The 26,058-nt window shown below is 46.6% G+C and overlaps 1 protein-coding gene across 5 annotated transcripts in view; it reads right to left on the bottom strand.

Annotated features, from left to right (window-relative positions):
* The window catches only part of ABHD6 (abhydrolase domain containing 6), a 52,603-nt gene that overhangs the window by 23,437 nt on the left and 3,108 nt on the right, over positions 1-26,058 (bottom strand). For 2 of the 5 annotated variants that reach the window (XM_014541367.1, XM_014541365.1), the window contains exons 2-3: positions 6,580-6,644; positions 2,931-3,107 (exon numbers count right to left, since the gene is read on the bottom strand). In XM_014541367.1, coding sequence (XP_014396853.1) covers positions 2,931-3,049 — 119 coding nt within the window. In that variant the 5' untranslated portion in view covers positions 3,050-3,107; positions 6,580-6,644. Of the gene's footprint in view, positions 1-2,930; positions 3,108-3,937; positions 4,038-6,579; positions 6,772-26,058 lie in introns of those variants that run through there. The other 3 variants (XM_005868402.2, XM_014541366.1, XM_014541364.1) reach the window with 3 other exon arrangements.

Here is a 26,058-nt window from a genome sequence, read left to right as displayed (position 1 = left end):
TAGATAACATACAATTTACCATCCTAACCATTTTAAGTGTACAATTCAATGCATTAAGGACATGCACAATACTGTACATCAACCATCACAACTATCCATTTACAGAATTTCCTGTCATCCCAAAGAGGAATTCTGTATCCTTTAAACCAGTGGTTCTCAACCTTCCTAATGCCGCGACCCTTTAATACAGTTCCTCATGTTGTGGTGACCCCCAATTTCATTGTTACAAATTGAACATAATTAAAGCATAGTGATGAATCACAAAAACAGTATGTAATTATATATGTGTTTTCCAATGGTCTTAAGCGACCCCCGTGAAAGGGTCGTTCGACCCCCAAAGGGGTTGTGACCCACCGGTTGAGAACCACTGCTTTAAACAAAAACTCCACATTCCTGCCCTGGCCGATTTGGCTCAGTGGATAGAGTGTTGGCCTGTAGACTGAAGGGTCCCAGGTTCGATTCTGGTCAAGGGCACATGCGTGGGTTGTGGGCTCGATCCCCAGTGTGGGGTGTGCAGAAGGCAGCCAATCGATGATTCTCTCTCATCATTGATGTTTCTATCTCTCTCTCCCCCTCTCTCTGAAATCAATAAAAATATGTTAAAAAATAAAATAAAAACAAAACAAAAACTCCACATTCCTTCCTGTCCCTGAGCCCCTGGTCATCTCTATTCTACTTTCTGTGTCTGAGTCTGCCCAGTCTAGGTATCTCACTCATATAAGTAGAATCATATAATCTTTGTCATTTTATGCCTGGCTTACTTCACTTAGCATAATGTTTTCAAATTATCCACAGTATAGAATGTGTCAGTACTTTATTCCTTTTTAAGGTGAAATAATACTCCATTCTATGGATATGCCACATTTATTTATCATTCATCAGTTGATGGACATGGGTTGTTTCTACCTTTTGGCTATTGTGAATAATGCCCCAAGCTTTTGTGTGGACATGCTTTCAGATCTCTTGGGTAAATACCTAGGAGTGGAATTGCAGGGCCATTTAGTAGCTTTAAAAAAAAAAAAAAAAGAACCAAAATCAACAACAAAAAAAAAATCTTTTGAGGACCCACCAGACTTTTCCAAAGCGGCTGCACCATGTTGCATTCCCACTAGGAGTATATGAGGGGTCCAATTTCTCCACATCCTTCATTGTTATTTTTTAGAGAAACTTTTACCTAAAGTACAAGTCATACAGAAAAATGCACAAATTGTAAGTGTGCCCGGAGCGTGGCCACTCGTTTCCACAGGGCTGTGGGCTGTGACTGCTCCCGCAGGCGGCACCAAACGCTTCGCCGTGAGCTACCAGGGCCACCACCGGAGGTGCCGTGACCACAACAGAGGGCATCTGACTCTAAAAAGCCCTCCCGGCGACCCAAGGAACCTGGGGGCTGCGGACGGTGTGGCACAGAGCTGGCTTCGCACGGATGCGGGGAATTAGCCTTCGTGTAATTACACCTCTGCTTGCAGCTGTAGCCATGGTGACGGGCCACAGCACTGAATTGTATTTTCCATTTCAATTTGATTTGTTTAAGAAAAATAGCATTTGTGTGTGGAGTCCACGGAGCCTCTGTGGGGCACGTGGGGCACACACTCTGGCCTCTCCATGTCAGGCTACACGGGATCCCGGGCCCAAAGCACGCCTGCTGCTAGGGCTGCAAGGACGATGGCATTTCAACAGCTGGCGTCTCGGCTTCGTCAGCGCAGAGGTCCTGGGTGAGCCTCTGAAAGGGTCACCACCTCCCAAGAGTGAGGGAGTAAAAAAAAACAAAAAAGCTCCCTCCTGTTCAAGCAGCTTCTTTTCAAGGGTCAGAGCCTGGCTGGCAGGTGGAAAATTCCACACTCCAATGAAACAAAAGGGAGCCAGAAAGGAGGGCAGATACAGGGCACATGCCAACCCCTGCACTCCTCTCTGTGTGCACAGAAGGCAGTTCTAACTCCCAGAAGCCCCGGTGAAATCTCAGGGCGCTTCCCGACGGCACCGGGAGGAACCTGGCCTATCTTGGTATTTCCTTCACCAGGGGACGCATACCACGCGGTGGGAAGGGTGCTTTCATTTGGTAAATGGACTGTGGCTTGGAAAGTCCCTGAAGCACATCTTGGGAAAGCTACTCCCTTCTCAACAGCTGAGCTTCTGATTCCCTGGAGGAGAACGGCTCTGCTGGGGCTGCGCGTCTTTCACACCCGCTTAGCCTTTCACCAGAGAGAAAGGAGGCACCGCCTTCGGGGGCAGCACTCTGTAGGCCGGCCGTGTTGAATGGTATTCTGCTTATTTTTACTGTCTTATATTAATTGACTATGGATGGCAAGCTTTCCACTTAAGGAGGTGATATTTATATTGGTATTGCTCTTAAAATAAACTGATTTAACCTACAAAAGTGACTTACTCTAAAGAGAATGTCAAGGCAGAGGCGGTAGTGTGCCGATAGGGCAAGCAACCACGAAGGCGGTACGAGAATGACATGATTGGAAACGTCTTTTTCTTTCTGCCACTTTAGGAATGAACACTTCTAGCACAAATCTGAAGCCATTCTGTCCCACCCACATGCCTTCTCCAGGTCCTGCTCTTCCTAATTCATTTATCAGTGCACATCACCGCACCTGTCAGAAACCACTGGATCGAAACCCAAGGACCAAGAACCTGCCATCGGGATCCCCACCAATGCGCACAATCCTTGCTAAAAGAATCGGTGACTTTGGGAGTGAGGATGGCCTCCTGGGCAGAGATGCCATCAGAAGCCCGAAAGAAGTTACCTGGCAGGAAGCTACCACCAATCATTCCGGAACACTCCCAACATTCAAAGCAGGACATCCTTCAGCTTTTCTATATGCTTGAAATATTTCATGGTACAATGCTGAACAACCAAAAGGACAAGCAGAGAAGATGACACTGTTTTGGTTCCCCTGAAGACTTCAATTACAGAGTTAACTCACCAGTAATAGATTCTTATCAGCGCCGAAGGCCACAGGAGAAAGGAGGCCACAAATGCCAGGATGGGGATGGCCAGCGTCCCGCCCGCGATCACGAACATATTGACCACGTCAAGGTCCATCCTGCTCTTCGAGGCTGGCTGGTGCCTGCGGGGCTGAGAGAGTGACGGGAGTGAAACTCTGTCGCAAGAGAAGGGGGAAGAAGCAGAGGGGAAAAGAGAAGTGAAGGACCCCAGAATGAGGACAAGGATGAGGAGGAAGCAAAGGCAGGTAATGGCTTAAAAAAACTCAACAGGCATGACCTCTACATGTAATGAAGGATCCCCGAGAGGATCCGAATGGTATTTTAAGCTGTAAAGAAAACGCTTAGGACTACTGGGGAAATCTAAGTAAGGACTGAATAGTAGATAATATTATTGTGTTGGTGATACAGTTCTGGAGTGTGAGGTGAAATTGTGGTTATCTTTGCACGTAGGAGAATGTCCTTGTTCTTAGGCGATGTATGCTGAAGTATGCAGGGGACAAGCATAGTGATATCTACTACTCACTCTTAAAAGTTGAGGAGAAAAATATATAATGTGTGTGCATGTTGGTGGGGAGAGAAATAAAGCAAATATGTTGAAATGTTAACCATTGGTGAATCCAGGTGAAGGTTAAGTGGTAACCTTCAACTTTTCTATAGGTTTAAAAATGTCTATAGCAATTATTAAAAATTAAGTTACGGAGGACAGAGGACCTTAAAGGAATGAAAAAATATACGTGTACACTTTTCCAGCAAGCTTAAGTCATCGGTCTACTACATGAGAATTTCCATCCAATCATCGCTTTTGTCTTTTCCTACTCTGGTGACTTTTGAAACGTGTCCAAAATCATGCCAGCAATTAAAGAGTAGGATGTGGCTTGCCCCAACAAGAATCTTGTATCCCAGAACATAACACAGTACCTGGCAAGTATCTGTTGCTTGATAATGCTCATTGCCTGAATAGATCGAAAAGGAAAAATGCACTCACTTTGCATATCTGCTGTGTGAAGTGAGGCACTTCAATGTTAAAGACAATGCAGCACTCGGTAAAGCCAGCTGATGTCAGGAAAACCAGCTGGCCATCATGGCACCCGGGAGAGTAACACACGCTCACATCCCAGGCTGGAGCCTGCTCTGGCCTCCTCCTGTTAATATCCAGGCTGTGCATTCCAGGCCTTTATCTCTGAACACAGGGACAAAGGTTCCTTGGGTAGAGGATACGGGCATCTCATGCTCCCAAGTTTAGTCTGGGGTGAGCGGTAGGGCATAACATGTCACAAATGTCTTTTCATGTTCTCAGATTTTAGGGCCTGGGGAACCCGAGTTCCAATACCTTAATCTTAGGGTACAAAGCAAAATTCCAAGAATAAATAGAATATAAACACTTTCAAAGATACAAGAGCGATGACCTTCATCTGTTAACTACTGTATGCCAGACCCAGTGCAGGCAGTTCATATATACATCCTCTTATTCCATCCCTCCCCACATTATAAGGTAGGAAGCTTTTCTCCCGTCTTAAAGAAGTTGACAAGTGCCCCCACGGTCATCCTGCAGGTACATGGCATGCCCTGCATTTCAACCCAATCCTGCAGGTGTCCCTGGCTCATGCCACCTTTGCCCCCTCTCTGAGCTGGCTGCAAGCAGATACTTATTTTGCATCCATTATGCACAAGGCACCAAGGTCAGTGTCCCCACCACCATGCTTCACACTCCTCTAGAACTGCTTTAAAAGCAAGTAACCAATGACCTGGTGACCTGATTCCTGCTGGTGTCTTTTTAAAACTAGCCAGTGCTGCTTATAATTTTTTCCTTTGATTCTGCAATATGAAAATTCTTTCCACACTGCTTTCCACTAGATAAACATGACATCATTCTTCTTCTCCTCCTCCTCCTCCTCCTTCCTCTTCCTCTTCTTATTTTTTTTTTCTTGTGAATTTGTTTTTGTGGGATGTAGCGGATGGGTCAGCGGGCGGTTCTATGCCACCAGGGTGCTGTACACTCTACTCTTCCCGGGATAACTTTTGGAGCCTTTTCTGTTCCTTGGAGGCTGCTGCTCTTGCTACAGCAGCCTCTTCAGGCCCACGGCTGAGTGCCTCCCCTTTCAAAGAGCATTTCCACTTTTTCTTGGGGACTCTCCTAGTTCCTGCCTCTTCAGGGTCACGGACTGGTTCCTCTTTGGGGAATGATGTCTCCCTCTGGGAAGACTTCCACTGCCAGCTGTCTCCTCAAGGTCCCTACCAACCAGCGCCTCCTCTTTCTTGGGTTTAGATAAAGAGACAGGCGGGTCTCCCAGCCCATTCGCCCGAGGAGCCCCCTCGAGCTTTTGCTTCTTTTTGGGTTTTCATGTGTCTGGGGTGTTACCGCTGTTAGGGAGATACTACCTTCTTGAAATCTGAGTATAATATCCAGCTATTAAGTGCCATTGCATTTACCCAACCCTGGTTTCTGAAACTAGGTTCTTATTCCTCAAAACTATCACTAGTGATCAACAGTTGGGGGTGTGCAGGAGGCAGCCGATAGATGTTTCTCTCTCATTGATGTTTCTATCTCTCTATCCCTCTCCCTTCCTCTCTCTATAAAATCAATTTAAAAAAAAGATTTTAAGGTTATACTGATTTAATTTTTGGCGCTTTGCCTCTATGTCCCAGTTAAAGTAAAATATATTCTCATTAATGTAGATGGAGACTGAGGTTGTATATTGACGGCTGAATTTTGGCATAGTGGCTGTACCCTATCAATAAAGGCTGTAAATGTTGTGTAAAAAACTTGCGCTGTTTAATGTGCGACTATTTAAATTAAAGTGAATTAAATACAACTCAAAGTTCAGTTCTTCAGCCACACCATCCCATTTTATGGGCTTGAAAGCCACATGTGAACAGGAGCTGCCCTGCGGACCAGCACAGCTTAGGGCTCTCCACTCCTGAAAGCCTCTTACAACCCATTCCTTATGCCCCTGGGATTCCACATTCACGAGGAATGTTGGGTGGGAGGGAAATCCCCGCCAGTGTGAGTCAGACAGACCACACGCGGCTCCCTCAGCCACCAGTTGGGCCCAGGTCCTCACTCGTGGCTCCCATTCCTGTCCCGGGTGCTCTCTCACAGCCCAGCTCTGCCAGAGGCACCTCGCAGTTCCCTCCAGGGATCAGCCTGCCCTGGCGAGCTCTAAAGCTCCACAGGACCCCAGCTCTACCTCCAACGCTGAGCTCCACAGCTCCACCCGCATCCCAGATAACCAACCTGCCCCTGCAAGCCCCACATTGTCTTGCCTCGCGTGTCCCCTTCATGAGCACACTCACGTCCCGGCTGCCCGATGAACTCCTCTCTGCCTTCGTGGCTGATTCCAGCGTCACGCTGCCCAGGAAAACATCCTGGTCCCCACAGGCCCAGGACTTCAGCCTCCCTTCCAAGTCAGAGCCCTCCTCCTGGCAAAGTCTCTGCGAACTGCTTGTAGGAGGTTCTGGGTGCATATCTGAGCTCTGAAAACCTCCAGGTGCCCACACCCTTCCCGCCAGTCCTTCTGAAATCACCCACCAGAGGGTGGTTTCCAGGGAGCTTACAGAGGAGTCCCAGGCTCCTCACTAACTGCCCCCCCCCACTTTTAATCTATGGTTTAAAAAAGCCATACTCACTGTTCAAGGAGCACAGTCTTCTTTCCCAACGGCTGCTGGCTCTGGTAGAAGATGAAAATGAGATTCTGAAATTACAAAAAGCGAAAGCAAGGACGCGTTAGGAAATAGGAACTAAGTGATAACAGCCAGCAAACTGCTGGCTTTGCGGGAGGCGCAGAGCTCTCCTCGAGGCACAGGCCAAGTACAAATGCCCGGTGGCTTTATAGTCGCCTCCGTCCAAGTCGCCTCCCCCAGTTGAGCAACCCGCACAAAGGGCAGGGCGTGCCAGGTCCCGGGAGGGCAAGAAGGAGGTCAAAGACCAGCTGAGGTGAGAAGAGAAGCATGGGAGTGAGAGGAGGAACCTGATTGTCTATTGGAGGATCAACTTAACTGAGACCCTCCAATAAAAACTAAAACTCTCCTTCTCCATTGGGGAACAGGGTTTACCTAAAAGCTGTCCTCGGAAAGAAATGAGAGGAAGGTGGCAACACCGTGCACATGGGAATACTATTTCTACTAGAGCAGCGGCTCTCAACCTGTGGGTCGCGACCCCTGTGGGGGTTGAACGACCCTTTCACAGGGGTTGCCTAAGACCATCGGAAAACACATATATAATTACATATTGTTTTTGTGATTCATCACTATGCTTTAATTATGTTCAATTTGTAACAGTGAAATTGGGGGTCACCACAACATGAGGAACTGTATTAAAGGGTCGCGGCATTAGGAAGGTTGAGAACCACTGCCCTAGAGTAACTAGCTCCGATTCAGGGCTAGACAGAGCACGGGAGCTGGGAAGGGCACCGCAGTAGGAGAACGGAGGGAAGGGCAAGGGAGGGCCAATGCACAAACCCCGAATTATTTCAGAATATGGTGGGCAGTTAGACAGACATGAGCAGGGCGAGGACAAAGGGCCAGGGACAGAAAGTCACCAGGGCGGGAAGCCCCAAGTGCCTAGCAAGCACCTAGCCATGGACAATCTGTAGGGTGGGACCTCGTCCCCAGGCGACCTTTCCTCCCCGTGCATCCTGACGTGGTGTAGACCCCCCGACCTTTCCTCCCTCTGCATGACATCCAGGCCTCAGTTGTGTTTTAGTTCCAGGCCCAGAGAAGCAGCAAAACCAGACAAGCAACACCATGGCTGACCTCAGGACCCGCTGCATTGAATACTGACCCCCTGCCCTGGCTCTGGCCCCTTAGTGGAGACCATGATGCCTGGAAGCTGATGAATATTCTATTGGATTCTAACCTGGGTCCCCCCCTAAGATCTCCACCATTAAAAGCGTTTTGATGGAGGACCCATGCCCGAACCTATCCCCACCCCCTTACCATTACCTCCCTCACTCCCAAGCTCCGAGGGCCCTTCTTCTGCCTCTGTAACTCACTGACCCGTTTCCTCTACCACTCACTTCTTTCCTCTGGAATTTTCTAAATACATCGTTTGAGTCTTGGCTCTGATTCTTCCTAGCCAGAACTCAAGCAGGCTGGTCTAACAGCCGGGCTGTTCCTCCTGCCACCAACAAGAGGATCAAAGAGTTAAACATAAAAAAAACAAAACGATAAAAGTTCTGGAGGAAGATATGAGAACTCTTTTAAAATATCTTCATGGGCAAAGTCTTTCTAAGTAAAATATACAACCAGAGGCCATAACAAAAAGATGAATTAAGTTGACATCATAAACATTTTTTTTAAAATTAATTGTTTTTAGAGAGGAAGGGATACATACACACACGCAGAGAGAAACAATGTCTTCTACTTATGCATTCATTGGTTGATTCTTTTTATTTTTATTGATCTTTATAGAGAGAGGAAGGGAGAGGGAGAGAGAAACATCAATGTGAGAGCAAAACATTGATAGGCTGCCTCCTAAACGCCTCCTACTGGGGAATGAGCCCACAACCTGAGCATGTGCTCTGACCAGGAATCGAACCAACAACATTTTTGGTACATAGGACAAGAACGACCTATCCGGCCAGGGCATAACAATGTTATTCATTCATTCATTCATTCATTCATTCATTCATCCTTACCCCAGGATACGTTTATTGATTTCAGAGAGAGAGGAAGTTGAGAGAAAGAGAAACATTGATGTGAGAGAGAAACATCAATTGGTTGCCTCCCGTACGCACCCCAACTGGGGATCGAACCAAAACCTGGGTATGTACCCTGACCTGGGATGGAACCAGCAACCTTTTGGTGTTTGGGACGATGCTCCAACCAACTGAGTCACCCTGCCAGGGCATAAAAATGTTCTTAAATGGCCACATGGAAAGAAGTTAACTTTTGTTGATACATATCAGAGGCAACAGAGTAATTTCCTTAATGTACAAAGGGCTCCTACACATCAATATAAATATCAATAAAATCTAACAGAAAAATGGGCAAATGATCTGAATAATTTATCAGGAAGTAATACAAATGACTCTTACAAATATAAAAAGATGCTCAATCACATTTAAAATAAGAGACATGTGCCCAGCTGGTGTGGCTCAGTGGTTGAGCACTGACCCATGAACTGAAAGGTCCCTGGTTCGATTCCCAGTCAGGGCACATGGTCAGGTTTCAGGCTTGGTCCCCAGCTGATCGATGTTTCTCTCTCATCAATGTTTCTATCTCTCTTCCTCTCCCTTTGTCTCAAAAAAACAACAACCAATAAAAACATATTTTAAGAGATATGCAAATTAAATCTATAAGGTAATGGTAATGTTTATTTATCACACTGGCAAATAGTTTAATAATAGACTATATTGCTGAGGCTGTGGGGAAATAGAGGCTCTCATACAATGTGCCAATTTACATTTCTATCAACAACTTTATAGATGGCAATTTGGCAAAATATGAAGCAATGTTGTATGCCCATACACTTGAGCTAACAATCTCACCTAAGAATTTATGTTTATAACTAACTGAACATGTCTGAAAACATGCCACATTATTTGTTACAGTATTATTTATTATGGCAAAAGATTGGAAATAATTCAAATGTCCACTTATAGGAAACCTATTAAGTAAATGAGGGTATAACTTTGTAAAGAAGTATAATGAATAGCCATTAAATACAAGTAAAATTAAATGTAAGCCATTAAAATAATGAGGCAGTTCTATTTGTCTCTATCAGTAATAACCTCCAAAGTACACTGTTAACTAAAAAAAGCAAGGAACAGAAGAGAGTAGATGGAATAACACCTCTTGCATTGAGCAAAAGAGAAAAAGAAGTACATACATTATGCTTGTATATGTGTGAACCGTTTCTGGATAGATGCACGAGAAACTGTCATCATGGCTGGCACTGGAAAGGGAAATGAGGGGCAAAGGGCAGAGATAAGAGGGACTTTTCACTGATGCCCTTTTGTTCCTTTTGGATCACTACCATGTGCATGTATGAGGCTTTCCCTGTGTAATTAAAAACTAAACTCCTAAAATAAAATGGTCTATCCTACATTGTCCAATACCCTAGCCCAGTGGTCGGCAAACTGCGGCTCGCGAGCCACATGCGGCTCTTTGGCCCCTTGAGTGTGGCCATGAAGTTTCAATCGCACTGTACGTGCGTGCCCGCACACACTCAAGGGGCCGCAGTTTGCCGACCACTGCCCTAGCCACTAAGCCACATGTGGCCGTTTAAATTTAAATTGATTAAAATTAAATAAAATTTAAAATTCCGTTTTCTGATGCCATTGCAATAACCTGGTTATTGTTTGACAGGAAGTGAGTAAAGGGGAAAGCGAGGTGATAGAGGCATGCCAGTTACACAGCTTCGCCAAAAAGCTGAATTTAACATGTCAAGGCTGTTCCCTGCTGACTGAGGGGGGGAGGGACTGGAGGGAGGCAGGGACACATGCCCACTGAGGTCTGAGTGATGTGGGACGGTGCTTTCCCATCAATCACACCTGAAGTCAAGCCAGTGGCCAGAATGGGCATGGTCACTCCAGCTCAGGAAACCTAAATATTTAAACGTCCAAACAACGAAAGTTCAGTGCGCTCTCTCTCTCTCTCTCTCTCTCTCTCTCTCTCTCACACACACACACCACACACACACGCGCGCGCGAGTGCTTCGGACTCCTGCTACAGGGGAACGCGCTCCCCGGTGCCCGCATGGCGCACACATGAACTAAGAGGCTTTCATTAGCTTGGACGCTGAAGCACACCCGGCGGCAACATGGTGCAGAGCCTCTGCACACTGGCCCTGCTTCTGGCTCTGCTGAGACCCCAGCTGCACCTTTGCCAGGACTGGCTTGAGGGGCAGGGGGCTTTGGAACCCAAGAAAGGTGACTCCATGCAAATAAAACCTGCTTCCACATCCCATCCTCCCATGCAATTCTTAGAATATTCATTTTCTGAAGATATCGCAAGAATGACACTCCCGCAAGTGACCGGGGAGTTTAATTCTCTAGCGCTGCCGAGGCTTCTGGCTGAGCGGCTCTCCCCCTGGGAGCACACTGACCACCAGGGGGCAGCTCTTGCATTGAGCGTCTGCCCCCTGGTGGTCAGTGCATGTCATTGTGACCAGACGTTCTGCTGTTCGGTCAATTTGCATATTAGCCTTTTATTATATAGGATTATATATAACAGGATATTATAAAAATTAAGTTACAAAATTTTTATTAAAACATTTCTTACATACCGTCATATTGGCTGGTCTGAAAAAACATTCGTTGTGGGCTGCATGTGGCCCACGGGTCGTGAGTTTGACATGCTTGATGTAGAACATTTTCATTATCACAAAAAGCTCTACTAGCCAGCTACAAAGGCCCATTAGAGAGAGCAACCAAACTTGTTTCTCAGGTTAAGAGAAGAAATACAAATTCAATGCTGAAAATCCCTCTCCCTCTACACAAACTAGACGGCCTGGCTGCCTACTAAGATAACAAAGCCTGTGAGCTCCTGCCCTGTGTGACTGTCCAAAGGTGAGGTCAGCTTGGCAGGGTCAAAGTCCAGCACTCTAACACAGAAAATGAAATATTTCCATGCAGGAACCTCACATGGTCCATAAACCAGAAATTCATAGCTCTTTTGTGGTTCTGGGAGAGGTGTTAATAAGAGGATTCGCTCTGGCATGCTTTGTACCAAAGCCCTAGCAACTGGGGGGGGGGGGGGGGGGGGGGGGGGAGGTTCTTGCTCAAGAGCCAGCCAAGCTCACAGCCCCCTCCCCTGCTTCTGCCACCTGGGGCAGTCGTGTGGGCAAGGAAACAGCCTACCCAGGCAGGTCCTGTGAACAAACAATCAGAGAACTAGAAAACCCTGCCACTCAATCCTCTGGAAAGTCAACCTAAGAAACGTTCAAACCTGCAGAGAATTTGCATAGCTTATGTGAGCCACACTGACAATCTCCAGGAAACAAAATCTCAACGGATTGATAAAATGCTCCTGAAATTGGCAGTGAAATAGGAATTTTTAGGGGTGAAAAAGGTAGGTTTAGGGAATTTTTTAAATTAAGGGGGTCCATGGAAAAAACACAGGGCTGCAGAGTTACAAAAGGTTTCATTTCCATAAGACAGGGAGCAGGGAGCCAGCAGAAGTTACATTTCCATAAGACAAGGAAGTTGGGAGAGGCAGCAGTTACATTTCCATAAGACAAGGGAACTAGGAGTAGCAAAATGTCTCTATTTATGAAATAAAGGAGGAGGAAGAGAGCCCAGAGGGAATGGGAGAACATGGAGGGAAGAGGGCCTCACATGTCCCATGTGAGGTTTGACCTTTGAGCTCAGGAGTTGCTATAGTGACCAAATCAGGAGGGAATAGTGACCAGTCAGAGGGGATATCAAGGCACAAAAGTCTGCAGCCTTTATAAACCTGGGAAAAAGGAACCCGGTGGGACTCTTATCCCCTCCCCACGTGGGAGTCTGTACTTGTTCTTCAATAAATTTCCACCTTTGCTATACCATCTTCCGTCCGTGGTTTCACTCTTCGACTCCCACGGACAAAGAATCTGGGGAAGCCATCCTGCCCAGGGGAACACCGCGTGTTTAAGTCCAAAAACCCCGTATCGGCAGTTTTACCACTTATTTTATACATCAGAATCAAACAGGAAGACATTCAGTGGCTTACTATTGCATGAAATCTCTTGGTAACAGATTAGGGAGGCAGGAGAAAGCAAAGCAGGGAAATCTCTGGGACTGGATAAAAAGTAAAACTAACAGACATACTTTTTTTACATAGGTAAGTATGGAATAGTTAACTATTGACATGGTAACAACAATGAGGGGATTAGTAGTCTCTGCTCTGTTGCTGGTTGTGCTTGGAGGGGTCCAGAAAAAAGGAAATTGTAGGGAGCGGCTATAGGGTTAAGCCTCGGACTGACCTGTTGGCAAAGCCACAAGTCCCAGCTTAGAGGGTACAGCCCTCTTAGCATAATTAAGCTGATCTTACGATGCTCCCTAGATCCTATCTGGGTAGCTAATGGGCTGTGGCAGGGGCAGCAAGTGCTGCCAAAACAAGTGAAACTCACAAGAACATTATAACTATGGTGACCACTACCTTGTTTACCTCTGACTATAAAATAAAGGCTCAGCTTCCGGTGTGGATCTCTCTCTCTGTGGCCTCAGCCGGGAACAGGAGATCCACCTAGACCAGGGGTGGGCAAACTTTTTGACTCGAGGGCCACAATGGGTTCTTAAACTGGACCGGAGGGCCGGAACAAAAGCATGGATGGAGTGTTTGTGTGAACTAATATAAATTCAAAGTAAACATCATTACATAAAAGGGAACGGTCTTTTTTTTTTTAGTTTTATTCATTTCAAACGGGCCGAATCCGGCCCGCGGGCCATAGTTTGCCCACGGCTGACCTAGACCCAGCTTATTCTCTTTGTTTGTCTTTTCTACATCCTTCGCTACCCCTTCTCAGGCTCATGGAACCCTTGACTGAGCTGGCCCACCACAGGAAATTACTTTGATATTCCAAAGGTGTGATCTTAGATGCAAAAAGACAATAGACAGGCTCAGTTAAGATGAAGGTTGACCTTTGTTAGGGAAAAATACCACCCTAGGACATGACTACTCATCATGAACTGCTTATAGTTGGAAAGTTTTAATTTCGGACCAGCCTATGTGGTTGGTTACTTTCGATCTCTTAGTTTGTAAGGCCGCCATGCAGGCCTCACCTGAGCTTGTCTGGTTTAGTATGTGCCCCCCTCCCCCCTTACACACACACACACAAAAGGCAGGCAGATCAATCAGGGGCTCAGCTGGAAGGCAGGTGGCTCACTACCCTGTGGTGGTTCTTCTAAAAAACCATCCTGGCCAAGAAGGGAGGCAATGAAACTTGCAACCCCTGCCCTGGGCTAGCCTAGCACCTTCAAAACATCAGCCTCTGGGTTCAAGATGTGGGCTGTGGTGATCGTCTGAAACAACCACCTGCTTGAAATCACACTTAAAACAAGAAAGCCCTACAGAAACACAAGCCTGTTCCTGCTGGAGGAAGGATGAGCCAAAAGCCACTTGACCCGTTACCTCCAAGTGAAACAGGTAGAATAAAATGTTCCCCAAAATGGCTCCATCGAATTAAGCCCTGCGAGAACTGTTAGGATTTTTGACTGGTGATGCAGGCTCTGAAAGAACTGAGAGAAGAGATGCAGAGAGAGAGAGAGAGAGTTTATTTTTTACTTTCCCTACAGGGAAAGGACTGGTGCATTGCTAATCAATACACGGGCAAAGAACAAAAGCTGCTCCCCCTTTTAAAGCCTTGGTTACTGTTGCTAGGTGACAAGGAAGGGAAGGGGATTTGAGGGCTGGAATTGAGCAGACATGAGGGGGGTTGTCTTTTAAAGTTTGTTTGCTTTTTTAGTCTGGGCAGATATCCTAGGGAGGTGTCTTTATCAGTATCTTCACAAGCCTATAAAACATTCTTAGAGCGAAAGTTACAAAGAGTTTGAAAGAGGCCTGTTTGAAGGGGGGGTGGGTGAGGGGGAGAGGAAGGGACCTTTCTACTAATTACCCCTGAGTTGTAAAAAAAAAAAAAAAACCCAGCAGGGAGGAGGTATATGTAAGAATGTAGCCTTGAAAGTAACTTATCTTGAAGTTTGAACAGAGGGGCTGTTTGGATCAAAGGAGCTAACAATCTTGGGGTTTAATTACCAGGTGCTTCTCATAAATTGTGGGAGGAGGAGGAGGAGGAGGAGGAGGAGGGGGGCCTTGAGGAGGAGGAGGAGGAGGAGGAGGAGGAGGAGGAGGAGGAGGAGGAGGAGGAGGAGGAGGAGGAGGAGGAGGAGGGCCTTTTTTTTTCTGTCCTTACAAGAACCATGGCAGTTTTCAATAGCTAGCTATAAAACAATGGTCCAGGAACTAAACTGACTTTCTGTAAGTTTATTTTTCAGATCTAAAGGCAAGCCACAAACCCCAGAGGCAAACTCATTACCTGATTGGGAAAGTCCCTTCCTACATCATGTAAATAAGTCTTGCACAGTCCAGAATGCCTTGCTTTACTGACGTGCACCCAGACTTCAGTAGGACCCCAGTGTCCCTAAAAAGGAAAAAGCCAGCCAACCTACACCCTGATTGGTTAACCCCACCAACCTCTGTGTTCCCAAGGAATAAAAACCCTGCAATGGGTAAACAGAACCGGGGACCCTATTACAGTGTTCTTGTCCTCTGCAGGGCCTCCATAAATCTGCCTTTGCTTTTATCAATGTCCCTGGTCCGAATGCTAACACAGGGACCCCAAAGTCTTCAGGCTCTCGGGGAGCCCAGAACAATCTTTCAGTGTATGAATTAGTGCAAATAAATGCATGTGCTTCATCGCCCGAGGTCACCTCTCCAAGGTAAAGTGCTAGGAGGAGCATCACATAAGTGACCATTTCCCACGCGAATGAAAGACGTTAAAATAGCCTGTATGAGTGTACAACAGCAGAGGGCCTAAAATAGAACCCTGGCACCCAAGAACATCTCCCTGTGCCCAAATCTGCACTCCTAAGTGAAAGGAAAAGCAAGAATCAAAGAGAGTTTTGTCATCTGTAAAGGAGGTGAAGTTGGCCTGCAGTAGTTTCTAATTGCAGGAACAAAGCCGGTGTTAGACATAGAAAAGCCCTGTTATAAACCACCAGCAGGTTTCTATCAGGACAAGATTTCTTCAAGATCTTTTGTGAGCTGTCCCCCACCTTTTTTGGGGGGAGAATCTTCTTTCTGTAGGAGATCTCTTTAACCCAGGAAAATTAGCACCAGAAAAGGCTACAGGCAAAATTTCATAGTTAAAACATAGTTTTGTGCCCTAACCAGTTTGGTTCAGTGGATAGAGCGTCGGCCTGCGGACTGAAAGGTCCCAGGTTTGATTCCGGTCAAGGGCATGTACCTTGGTTGCGGGCACAACCCCAGTAGCGGGTGTGCAGGAGGCAGCTGATCGATGTTTCTCTCTCATCGATGTTTCTAACTCTCTATCCCTCTCCCTTCCTCTCTGTAAAAATCAATAAAATATATTAAAATAAAATAAAATAAAATCACCAAGCAGCGCATGCATGGCATGCAGGGGTGCTTAATAAGTGTTAGTCTTTAAAAAAACAACAACAACAACAAAAAAAACAACACATAGTTTTGTTTAGAACTTTATCCAAATAAATAAGACATAAAAATGTCTATTTAAAAAGTAACAGTAAATATTGAACAAAATTTTGGTTATAACTGCAATCCTGTGCTATGTGCTAATTTTGAGGACAAAGAATAAATCTTAGGTAGACTGTCTATAGTAAGATACATCTGAAGTACGGTAGCAATCATCTCAGGTAGAAACTATAGTTTAACTTTAACCCTGCTGTTTGGTTTCTGTACTTATTTGCTTGCTAAAATAATAGAAAAGTTATTTTGATTTTCTGAATTACATAAATCATCCCATTCGATTAAATACCCTATTGATTGTAATGTGAATATCCCATTGGCTGTGGTCATACTCGTCTTAGAAAGCACATTCTTCTGTACCTGGGAAGGACAGCACAGTTATCCCAAGGTCAGAGAGCTCCAGATAACGTGTCCCTGTTGACTCAGTGGTCCCAAGACCCGAGGGCTCTAGATAATGTGTTTCTGTCAATTCAGTGATCCGGAGACCCAAAACTATAATTTAGATAACCTGCTTAAGTAGACTGCTTCTGCTTCTGTAAACTGCTTTTTTGCAAACCAGGTTCCTCATTCCAAACCTTGGGCTGTAATCAATACCTTTGTGATCTTTGCCTATATAAATCTGGTGTTGGGGCTGGGGCGGGCACTATGAGATCTGGGAGAGCGAAATGCCCCCTCATAGTCCCGGATTTGCAATAAATGTGACTCTTTAATTCGACTTCTTGAGGCGTCCTTGTGTGATTCTCGGGGTACATTACAACACATCCTTCCTATTAACATTTGGTTATCACAGTGGTATCAGAAAGAGGACATTTTTGCAAAAATACCTTATTGCTTTTTCAAAGGCTTTTCAATTCTTTGGTTTTTCAAGTCTCTTTCCCCTTCTCTTCATCCATTAACAGACCTTCATCTATTATTGCCTTTGAGGCAGGCTAGTAAGGAGGCAGGCACATTCCTTGGCAAGTAGAACGAGGAAACTGAGACAGATAGCTGTGGTTATCGTTATGATTAGCTACTTCTTAATAATAGGAAAGGAGTAAAGGGGAAAGGTCAAACGTTATAAGCACGGTCATTTGAACACCTTCACCAGGAAGCTACAATTCCACACTCCCAGGGAACGCTGGCCCATTCCCTGCAGATCACTATGGGGGAAGGAGGCCAACAAAAGGAAGACAGACACATGCCAGTCAAGTTGGATGGCACAGGAAAGATACTTGTCTGTCAGTCACACCTGGGGACAGAATTCAATGGCCAGAATGGGCGGGGCCAATGCAAGGGGGCCAAAATTTGGGAATATACAATCCCCTACACAAAGGAGCTGTCTCTCATTGCTCCCCACTCTTGGCTCGTGGAGCTCTCATTGCTCCTGCCTGTGTTTCCTCCATAACCATGTGGCCCTGCAGAGAAAAGAATGTCCTGAGACCCCCGTGGGAGGATGGGATTTGGTGGAAAACTTTATGGATGGAGTCAAATTAAGGGAGTTCCCCTCCAAGGTCCCATCTCTGTCTTGCCATGGGAAAAGTCCAGTCTTGCCTTCATTAGGGCCAGAATTAAGGCCACTGCCCAGCATTTCTGTGCCACAGACAATGGACTGATGGGACTGCAGTGGGAAACAGAAGCTAAGCTAGCCTGATCCTGGACTGACCCGGCTACCACATGGAAAGGAAACTCTGGACACCAGCTCTGATTTAGCTCTACTGAAGCTGGACTGAGGGGGATGGGCCTTGAAAACCCCGGGGTGTCATTCCACAAAAACAAAACTTTCTACTGTACCTCATCCTCCAGTGGGGGCCTCCGGAAATGCTTACGCCAGCGACACCTCCAGAACCCCACTGCCATGCACAACTGGGGGAGACAAGCCCCTCTGCTATCCTGCAACAGCTGAACAAAATGAGCGATTTACAGCCAGATACAGAAGAGAGATAACACCTAGGCCTCAGTTGTATTTCAGCTCCAGGCCCAGAAAAGCAGCAAAACCAGGTCGGCAATGCCAGGACCAGTGGCAATGCTGAGGACCTCCTGCCCTAGCACTGACCAATCAATTGAGACCACAACCCTGAAAGGCACACCCTGATGAATATTCTGCTGACACCCTTCCCTGAGACCTCCCCTGATTTCTGCCTGCAAGAGAGTGATCAGAACCTCAGGACAAAGGCCCAGCACATGCTCTCCCTCCCAGGAGCACACCACACCCACACCTTTTCCTTCCCCTTCTTCTTCTCCCGCAGGGATGCATCTTCTAAACTCTAAGGGACCCCACAAGGCTTGCAACAGGGAGGAATGGGCAGCGGCAGCTTGTCCCGGGCTAACCCCCTGACCCTGTCCCCACGGCCCCTTTGTCTCTGACTTCTTAGTGAGCCGGAGCAGCCCAGCCAGGGCTCATTTCCCCACCTAGTCCCTCTCCTGTTGCTTCTTCTCTCCTAAGCCCGTCCTTGTTTCACAGCTTTATTAAACGTCCTCTAAAAATCCCCTGGACTTGTGTTATAAGATCTTTCCTGCATGAAGTCAAGAACCCCCACACTCTCGGCCAGCCCGAGACAGACCTGCTAAAGGCCAGGTCCCCTTTCCGGCAACACCGTGACATGTCATTCAAACAGTTCTCCAACATCCTTGCTTTCATTTCATGAAATCCCTCTTCTCTCACAAGAGTTACAATTTCACTTTCTCCTGTTTGTCTTGTATTTGCAAAATGGTCTATGATTTGGGAGAGACAGAGGACCAGATGTGAGTGCTTCTAGAGCCTGGCTGGACGTAAGGGTTGAAAACAGAGAGAGGGATGTTTTCGGTAGAAGTTGAGGTGCTGCAGAGAAAAGAATGCCCCGAGGCCCCATGGGAGGATGGGATTGTGTGGGAAACTTTATGGATGGTGTCAGGTTAAGGGAGTTCCCCTCCAAGGTCCCATCTCTGTCTTGCCATGAGAAAAAGTCCAATCTTGTCTTCAGGGCCAGAATTAAGGCCACTGCCCAGCATTTCTGTTCCATATTAAGATCCAGTCCAGCATCTGGCTGGCTTAGTTTGTGTTCCCAGCTGCAGTCCATGGCGCGTGGGGCCTGCATGGCCATGGGCACATGGCAGGCCAGCACGTGGGGCAAGTTCGGGTCACGGAGAAAGCAAGAAAAGGGAACAAGGGGAACAAGAGCAAGCAAGAGAGGGAACTCTGTTGGGGATTGTAACCAAGAGCTTAACCAGTCAAGCCTTCAAGAGTTCGTGCACTTGCAGCGCTTCATCCTCTAGCCACTGATCTGTTTCCCAGGTTAGACCGACAGGCCAGCACCTTCCCTACGTGACCCTGGCTTCACTGTGCAGGTGCCCACCTCCCGCTTTGTTCGATCTCTTTCTCCCATGATCTGCAGGGAATGGACCAGTGGTTCCCTGGGGAGCATGAAGCTGTAGCTTCCTGGTGAAGCTGCCCAGGTTACCATATTTGTAATGTCTGGCCTTCCTTTGCTTTCTTTCTCTTATTAATACTAACTGGCTAATTATGATGATAACAGGATGATGGAGTGGGACCGAAGTTTGTAAGTGGCGAGTCCATTAATATTTTCTTGTTATGATAACTTTTATTTCCCCTCTATCATCTGGAAACTGTGGGGAATCAGATCCAAGACACGGGTAATCTGATCCTCTGGTGACTGTACCTGAACAGGGCATTTTTCTCCATTTCCCCCACCCTCTCTACCTAGAAGATACCCTCGACCAACCCCCGTCTTCTCCTTTTCAAACCCTTCTGGCAGAGCTAGGAGTTAACCTTCCCTCCTCCTCTAGTCATGAGTAACCATTCTCCATGCTCTAGAGTATTTTGTAAGAACACCTCTCTGCGCATTTGTAATGTGTGCCTCTTATCATAGTCCTTGTGAGAACACTGGCTGTATCCCACTAGGCTACAAGCTCCTCAAAGACAAGTCTTTCTACATCTCTGCAACAGCCACAGCACTTGAGCACACTGTGCCTGGTGGGCACTTGGTAAATACCAAACAATAAGCTGGAATGTCATGAACCAACAGGGCTGCCGGGCCAGCACCACTGCAGGCCATTCCTTCACTCTGTTTATTCTGGCCACCAACAAAATGAACATTCCTCATCAGAGCCATATAATTTTAGAGCCTTCCGTCCAGATGGGAAGCTGGGACCCAGAGAAATTGAGCAGGCTGCTCAATGTCACACAGCTCTTCTCTGCCTCTGCCCCCAACCCACCAGGGGCTCCCAGTGATGTGGAAGGCCACACAGGATCTGGTGCCTCCCATCTCTCAAGTGTCACCCTCTTCTATCACACCCCACCCTACCCCACCCCTTTTCCTGAACGATCTACATTCCCTGACATGGCCAAGGCTTTGGCACCCAGGCTCCCCTCTCCCACTCTTGCCTTTTCTCCCTCTTGCCTGGTGAGCTCCAGCTCATCCCACAAGTCTCGGCTACGACAGTGTGAAAAGTATGAAAGTCAGAGCTGCCATCCCAGAGGGACTGCCTTGCTTGTCTTATTTCTCAAAACTTTGGAATGTTAAAACTGGGCAAAATAACCTTTGGGCTGGGCCTAAAGCAGCACTGTACTTCAAACAAATGTTTGTTATGACTACAGCACTCGAAAGTAAAAACATCCTTTAGAATTAGCCTCACTATGTTAGCTTACCTGCAGCTACAGAAATTCCTTCCATCCCTGTACTGTTCCCCTCTTTCTCATCAATACCCCTTGCCTTCGTCTCCCAGCTACAACACTATTTGGGTTTCTGCCTGAACCATTGCTTCCTGAATAGCTGGATCTCAAATAAAGGCTTGTTGCCTCTCATTTTGGCCTTTTATTTTTAGGTTAACAACAGCATTACCCCTGTCTCTAAATGCTTTTCCGGTTACTGGTGTTTGTGTTCTTGGGTTCTCCAAGAAAGAAATCAAGAGGAAACCCCATGGAAATATCCAGACAGATTTTATTAAGCTTATGCTCGAGCACAAGGGAGGCAGCACAGAGGAAAGGAAGGTCCTCTGAACCGACTCCTGGGCTGATTCTGACAAAGCAGCGTTGGAGAAGCAAGCTGTTAGAAGGGAGTAAAATTATGCATTTTTTTGAGCAGGGACTGGAGGGGTGGTAACATTCTTGTGGGTGGCTTATCTGTGCTTTGATCAGGCCCGGGGTGGCGGGGTGGCACCAGCTCTGCGGTTTTTCTTATCCAGTGTCCCAGGTCCTTATGCTGTCTCACAGTTTTGCAGTTCCTGCCACCTACAGCAGTTCCATGACCTGGGTTCAAATCCCTGCTCTGCCACTGACCGGCTGTGTGACTCTAGCAAGTGACTCAGCTTCTTAAGAACCTCAGTGTGGGGACAAAATGAGATGGTGCATTGAGACTGCTCAAAGCAGCTACCGGCAGATACCAGGTGCTCATCCTGCCTTCCTACCAGAGAGGGTTAGGCAGCCCTGCTGCACGTCTATCACCCTGCAATGCCACTGTGCCTGCGTCTGTGCAGATGCTCGAGTCTGTGGGCAGGTCTGTGTTGCTATCTTTGTCTTCCCCAGTGTCTAGCCCGTAGCTCAGTTTCGAGACTTCATCACATTAAAGCTTAAATCCTATCATGGGTATAAACAAGGTGTGGACGAAAAGGGGCCCACATACTAAACCTGACAAGCTCAGAGGAGGCCTACATGGTGGCCTTACAAACTCAGAGACCTTATCTTTCCCAACCAAGGACACTTGAAAGCAAATGGCTAATACCTCTCCTCCCTAATCAGAGAATACAGTAAGAAGGGAGAGTTTCATCTCACCCACTGAACAAAGAAGTCGGCGGTCTTGGGACTTTCCAAGGTAAAATCACCAGATGTTCTCACGAATTCTGGGAAAGCTACAACAAAGTAAAAGGGGAACCTTGAAATCTAGTCTGTTGCCCAAAATATCCAGCAGAGGAACCTTGAAACCTGTAGACAGAAAAGTATAAAATCTTAAACCTCCACCAGGCAGGGCATTCAGACTAGCTGGGTGCCCATTTGTGCTACATGCCACATGTATTTTTAGTCAATTTGCTTGCCTTGTTTCCTTAATAAATTTGCTTACTTTCCTACAATGCTATTATCTGTCACTCCCCTGAAAACCCTCTCACCAGACTGACAAGAGCTGAGAAGGGGACAGCCCCTCCAACTCAGGAGGCTGTCTGGTAACTATTAGGTCTGATCAAATAATTGAATCCATATCCCCTCCCCTGGGAACTGACCTTTAGATCACTTCACAACTGGCATTCCCTTTCTCTTAGACCACATTCCAATGGCTAAGACCACATTCCACTTGCTAAGTCCATTATCTTTCCCCTTCAGACCTGCCCAGAGAATTCTCCACCCAGAAAAAGTCCTTCTGGAGTCTGAAATCTCTGACTCCCTGTCCCTGGGTGCTGGCTCAGCCCCCATTTGGGGGCTCAGCCCATCTGGTATCCAGATGACCTAATCTCTCTATATAAAAGCCTAAGCGACTGTCTGACCATTCGACTGGTAGCTATGACACGCACTGACCACCAGGGGGCAGACGCTCAACACACAGGCATGGAAACATGGAACAGACTGATCAATCTCAGAGGGAAGGGGGGAGAGAGGCGGGGGGAAGAGATTAACCAAAGACCTTATATGCATACTGGAGGCCCCGTGGGTTCCCTCAGCCTGGCCTGCAGGGACTTTAACCAAAGACCTTATATGCATACTAGAGGCCCGGTGGGTTCCCTCAGCCTGGCCTGCAGGGACTGGGTTGAAACCGGCAGTCTGACATCCCCCAAGGGGTCGCGGATTACAAGAGGGCGCCTCTAGTAAATTTATAATCCCTTACCACTTTGGCCTCATGCATCCCTCCATTAGCGAGCCTACCAGTAACATCTTGACTTCCAGCACTATGCCCTGATTATTTACATTGTCTGAGTGAATAACAGCAGGTAAATCCAGGTTTCTTCCTTCTACCAAAAGATGGAGGCCTGCCCCATTCAAACAGAACTGCACAATTTGGAAAATTCATTTGCATAAATGTGGGAACTTGGGCAGGAACTTCCTCTCTAAAAGTTGGCCTCCCCTTTACCTCTGTGGAACACAATTTAGGTTGCTACTTGAATCTGTGTCTCCGAACTGCAGCTCTTTTTGCTCAAATAAATGCTTTTTATTCTTCATTAGAGTCTAAAATTAATTTTTGTTTACCACTTGCTATTACTTCAGATAATTATTTAACAAGAAGAAGAGGGGCTCAACCTGCAGCAGTGTAAGAACCTCTGCCTACACTTTCCGAAGGCTGCCTCGTTCCCCTAAATTAGCAGTTTCCTGGTGCTGCCCCAAATGCATCAGACCACAGACAGCAACATGACTTCTGGGACCGGAAAGCCTGGAATATAATCAAGAGGATTTCCAAGGATCTGGTTGATTTAGGAAAATATCTTCATCTTCTTTGAAGAGGCAACAGCATTCAAGGTCAGAGAGGGCTTTGGTTTGCAAAAATTATGTCTAGGTTAGGGTTTCTCAACCATGGCACAACTGACATTTTGGGCCAGATACTTATTTGTTGTGGGATATTTAGTAGCATCTAGGAACGCTACACACTGGATGCCATCCCCAAGTTGTGCCAAACAAAAATGTCTCCAGATGCTGCCGTATGGTCCTGGGAGGCAAAGTTGCACTCAGTTGAGAGCCCTTTCAGAGGAAGTGAGCCCGAAGTGAGCCCACTCAATTCCAACCCTGGATTTATTACCAAAGTAAATTGATGAGGAACATTTTTAGCCACTCACTGTATCTACCTTGAAGCACTGTCTTCTAATCCTCAGGGCCTTTTTTTTTTTTTTTTTTTTTTTTTTTTTTTTTTTTAATTCACAGTTTTGAAGGCAGTTGTTTTCAGCCCTGGCTACACATTAGAATCCCCCAGGGAGCTTTTTAAAAATAGGAATTCCTGGGCCCCACCGGGAGCTTCAGATTAGCTGGCCGGGGCAAAGCACAGGCAGGAGCACTTTTTAAAAAGTTCCCTAGGCAGTTGGAACAGGCAGCAGGGATGGAGAAATACTGCCCCCAGGCATTTCATTTGATGGGCCCTCTGCCCCCTCCTTTGAATCTGGCAGTGTAAACGCAGCTGAGCCAGACAGCCAAAAGGAGGCTATGGGGATTTATTACCATCTCCACTCTTGACAATGAAACGTCCTCTCCACACTCCATTTCTTGGCCTGCAGATGACTTGCCAGAAAGAACGGAACTTAATAACCAAGCAGCTTCCCCATGGCCTCATTGATCTAAACAGTCCAGCCCCACAGAACTTTCTGTGAAAATAGAAATGTTCTCTATCTCCTCTGCCTCACATAGTACTGCCAGCCCCGTGGCTATCAGAGCACTTGACATGTGCCTAGTGTAACTGATAAACAGAATTTTTAGTTTTATTTAACTTGAATTAATTTTAATTTAAATAGCCACACAGTGGCCAGTGGCCACGATATGGGACAGTACAAAATAAGTGTTTATGTCCCTACAGGGTCACAGTAATAAAGAAAAGTCCTATAGCCTGTTAAATTCCACAGAACTGTGAAATTCACAACATTTATGTCTTAAAATACCTAAACTCAACAGTCATTAAATTCTCAAATGGGATTCTAACTTATTCTAATAAAGAATCAATTTAGGAGAAATTCTAAAATATTTTTTTAATCAACCTGCAGAATTAGTTTTCCAGCATATTCTAAATACTTTGACAAGGAAGTTGATTCTATGCTAAAGGCTTACTAGCCTGCCAGGAGAAAACACTCATGCTTGCTTTCCTTCCCTCCAAATCCACACATTACCTTTGATTCAGACTTCTTGCCCCCCGACTTAGGCCTGAAGCAGCAACACACACTCTTATTTCCTCATATCATTAAGTTTCATAATTACTTACAATTGTACAAACTGCGGATCCTCACAGAACTCAAAGCCCATCAATTTTGAAAGCAAAAAAATAGAAAAGCAATTCTAGCTCTTACTGCAAAGGCAACGGGTGGTTTAGAGTTGAAGAAAGCCTCACAGGCCTTTCTGAGCACACACACACAAAAATGCTTACCTCTTCTTGGCCCAAACTCCCCTGGCCCACCTCTAAGCAGAGTCAGCATGAGCATTTTAGTATTGATTTACCATTTTGGGGTAATTCAAGGTGGCAGTCCCTCTTCACAATAGCTGGTGTCCATCGAGCGATGACCATATGCAGGGCCCTGTGCTTCATCTCAATCTTACCTTAGCACTGCCTCTGAAGCAGGTACTGTTGCCAGAAGCGGAAGCTAGGTACCCGGCCCATGGCCACACCGCTAGCAAGTGACAGAGGTGGGATCTGGACCCAAGTCTCCGATTTTCTGGTGGGAACCCTCTGGGTTACGAACAAAGACAAACATGTAACTCTAATGTTAGGTACCACGTTGAGCCATTCTCCCGGTGATCCAGCTGCAGTGTTTGGCATGGCAGGGTTCAGAAATCCTGAGCCTATCTTTTCTTCAGAAACCACCCCATCCCCATGGACCACTTTCTGTCCTGAGGCTTCACCGGGCAGGTGAAAAAAGGGGCTTTGGGGAGCACTTCTGATCTGCCAGAACAACTGCACCTCCGAGGGCAAGGCAGACACATGCAGTAGAACTTTCCAAATGCCATCATGGTGGTGAAAGGTAGTGAGATCCCATAGCTGGGAGAAAGGAACCGATTTCAGTTGGGACAAGGGGAGAAATCAGTGGAGTGTTCATGGAGGGGACAGATGAGCTAGACCCTAAGGGGTAGGTAAGATTTAGACACCAGAGATCCCAGGGAGGGCATTCCCAGAGGAGGGAACAGACTGAGCAAAGGCGCAGAGGAAGAATGTGTGTTCTCTTGCCTGGGTTACAGCAAAGGAAGCAGGGAGGGTGGGGGGCAGGTGCCGGAAGCCAGTCCACCCTTGCTGCTTGACACAGTCGCTGCAGGGAAGAAACATCTGCACAGCTTATGTTTCAAGCGACCTGGCGTATATGGCATATGTTTGCTCC

Source organism: Myotis brandtii, unplaced genomic scaffold (genome assembly GCF_000412655.1).
Source record: "Myotis brandtii unplaced genomic scaffold, ASM41265v1 scaffold268, whole genome shotgun sequence".
In the NCBI taxonomy this organism is placed as follows: Eukaryota; Metazoa; Chordata; class Mammalia; order Chiroptera; family Vespertilionidae; genus Myotis; species Myotis brandtii.
This window is presented reverse-complemented; position numbering and strand designations above follow the sequence as displayed.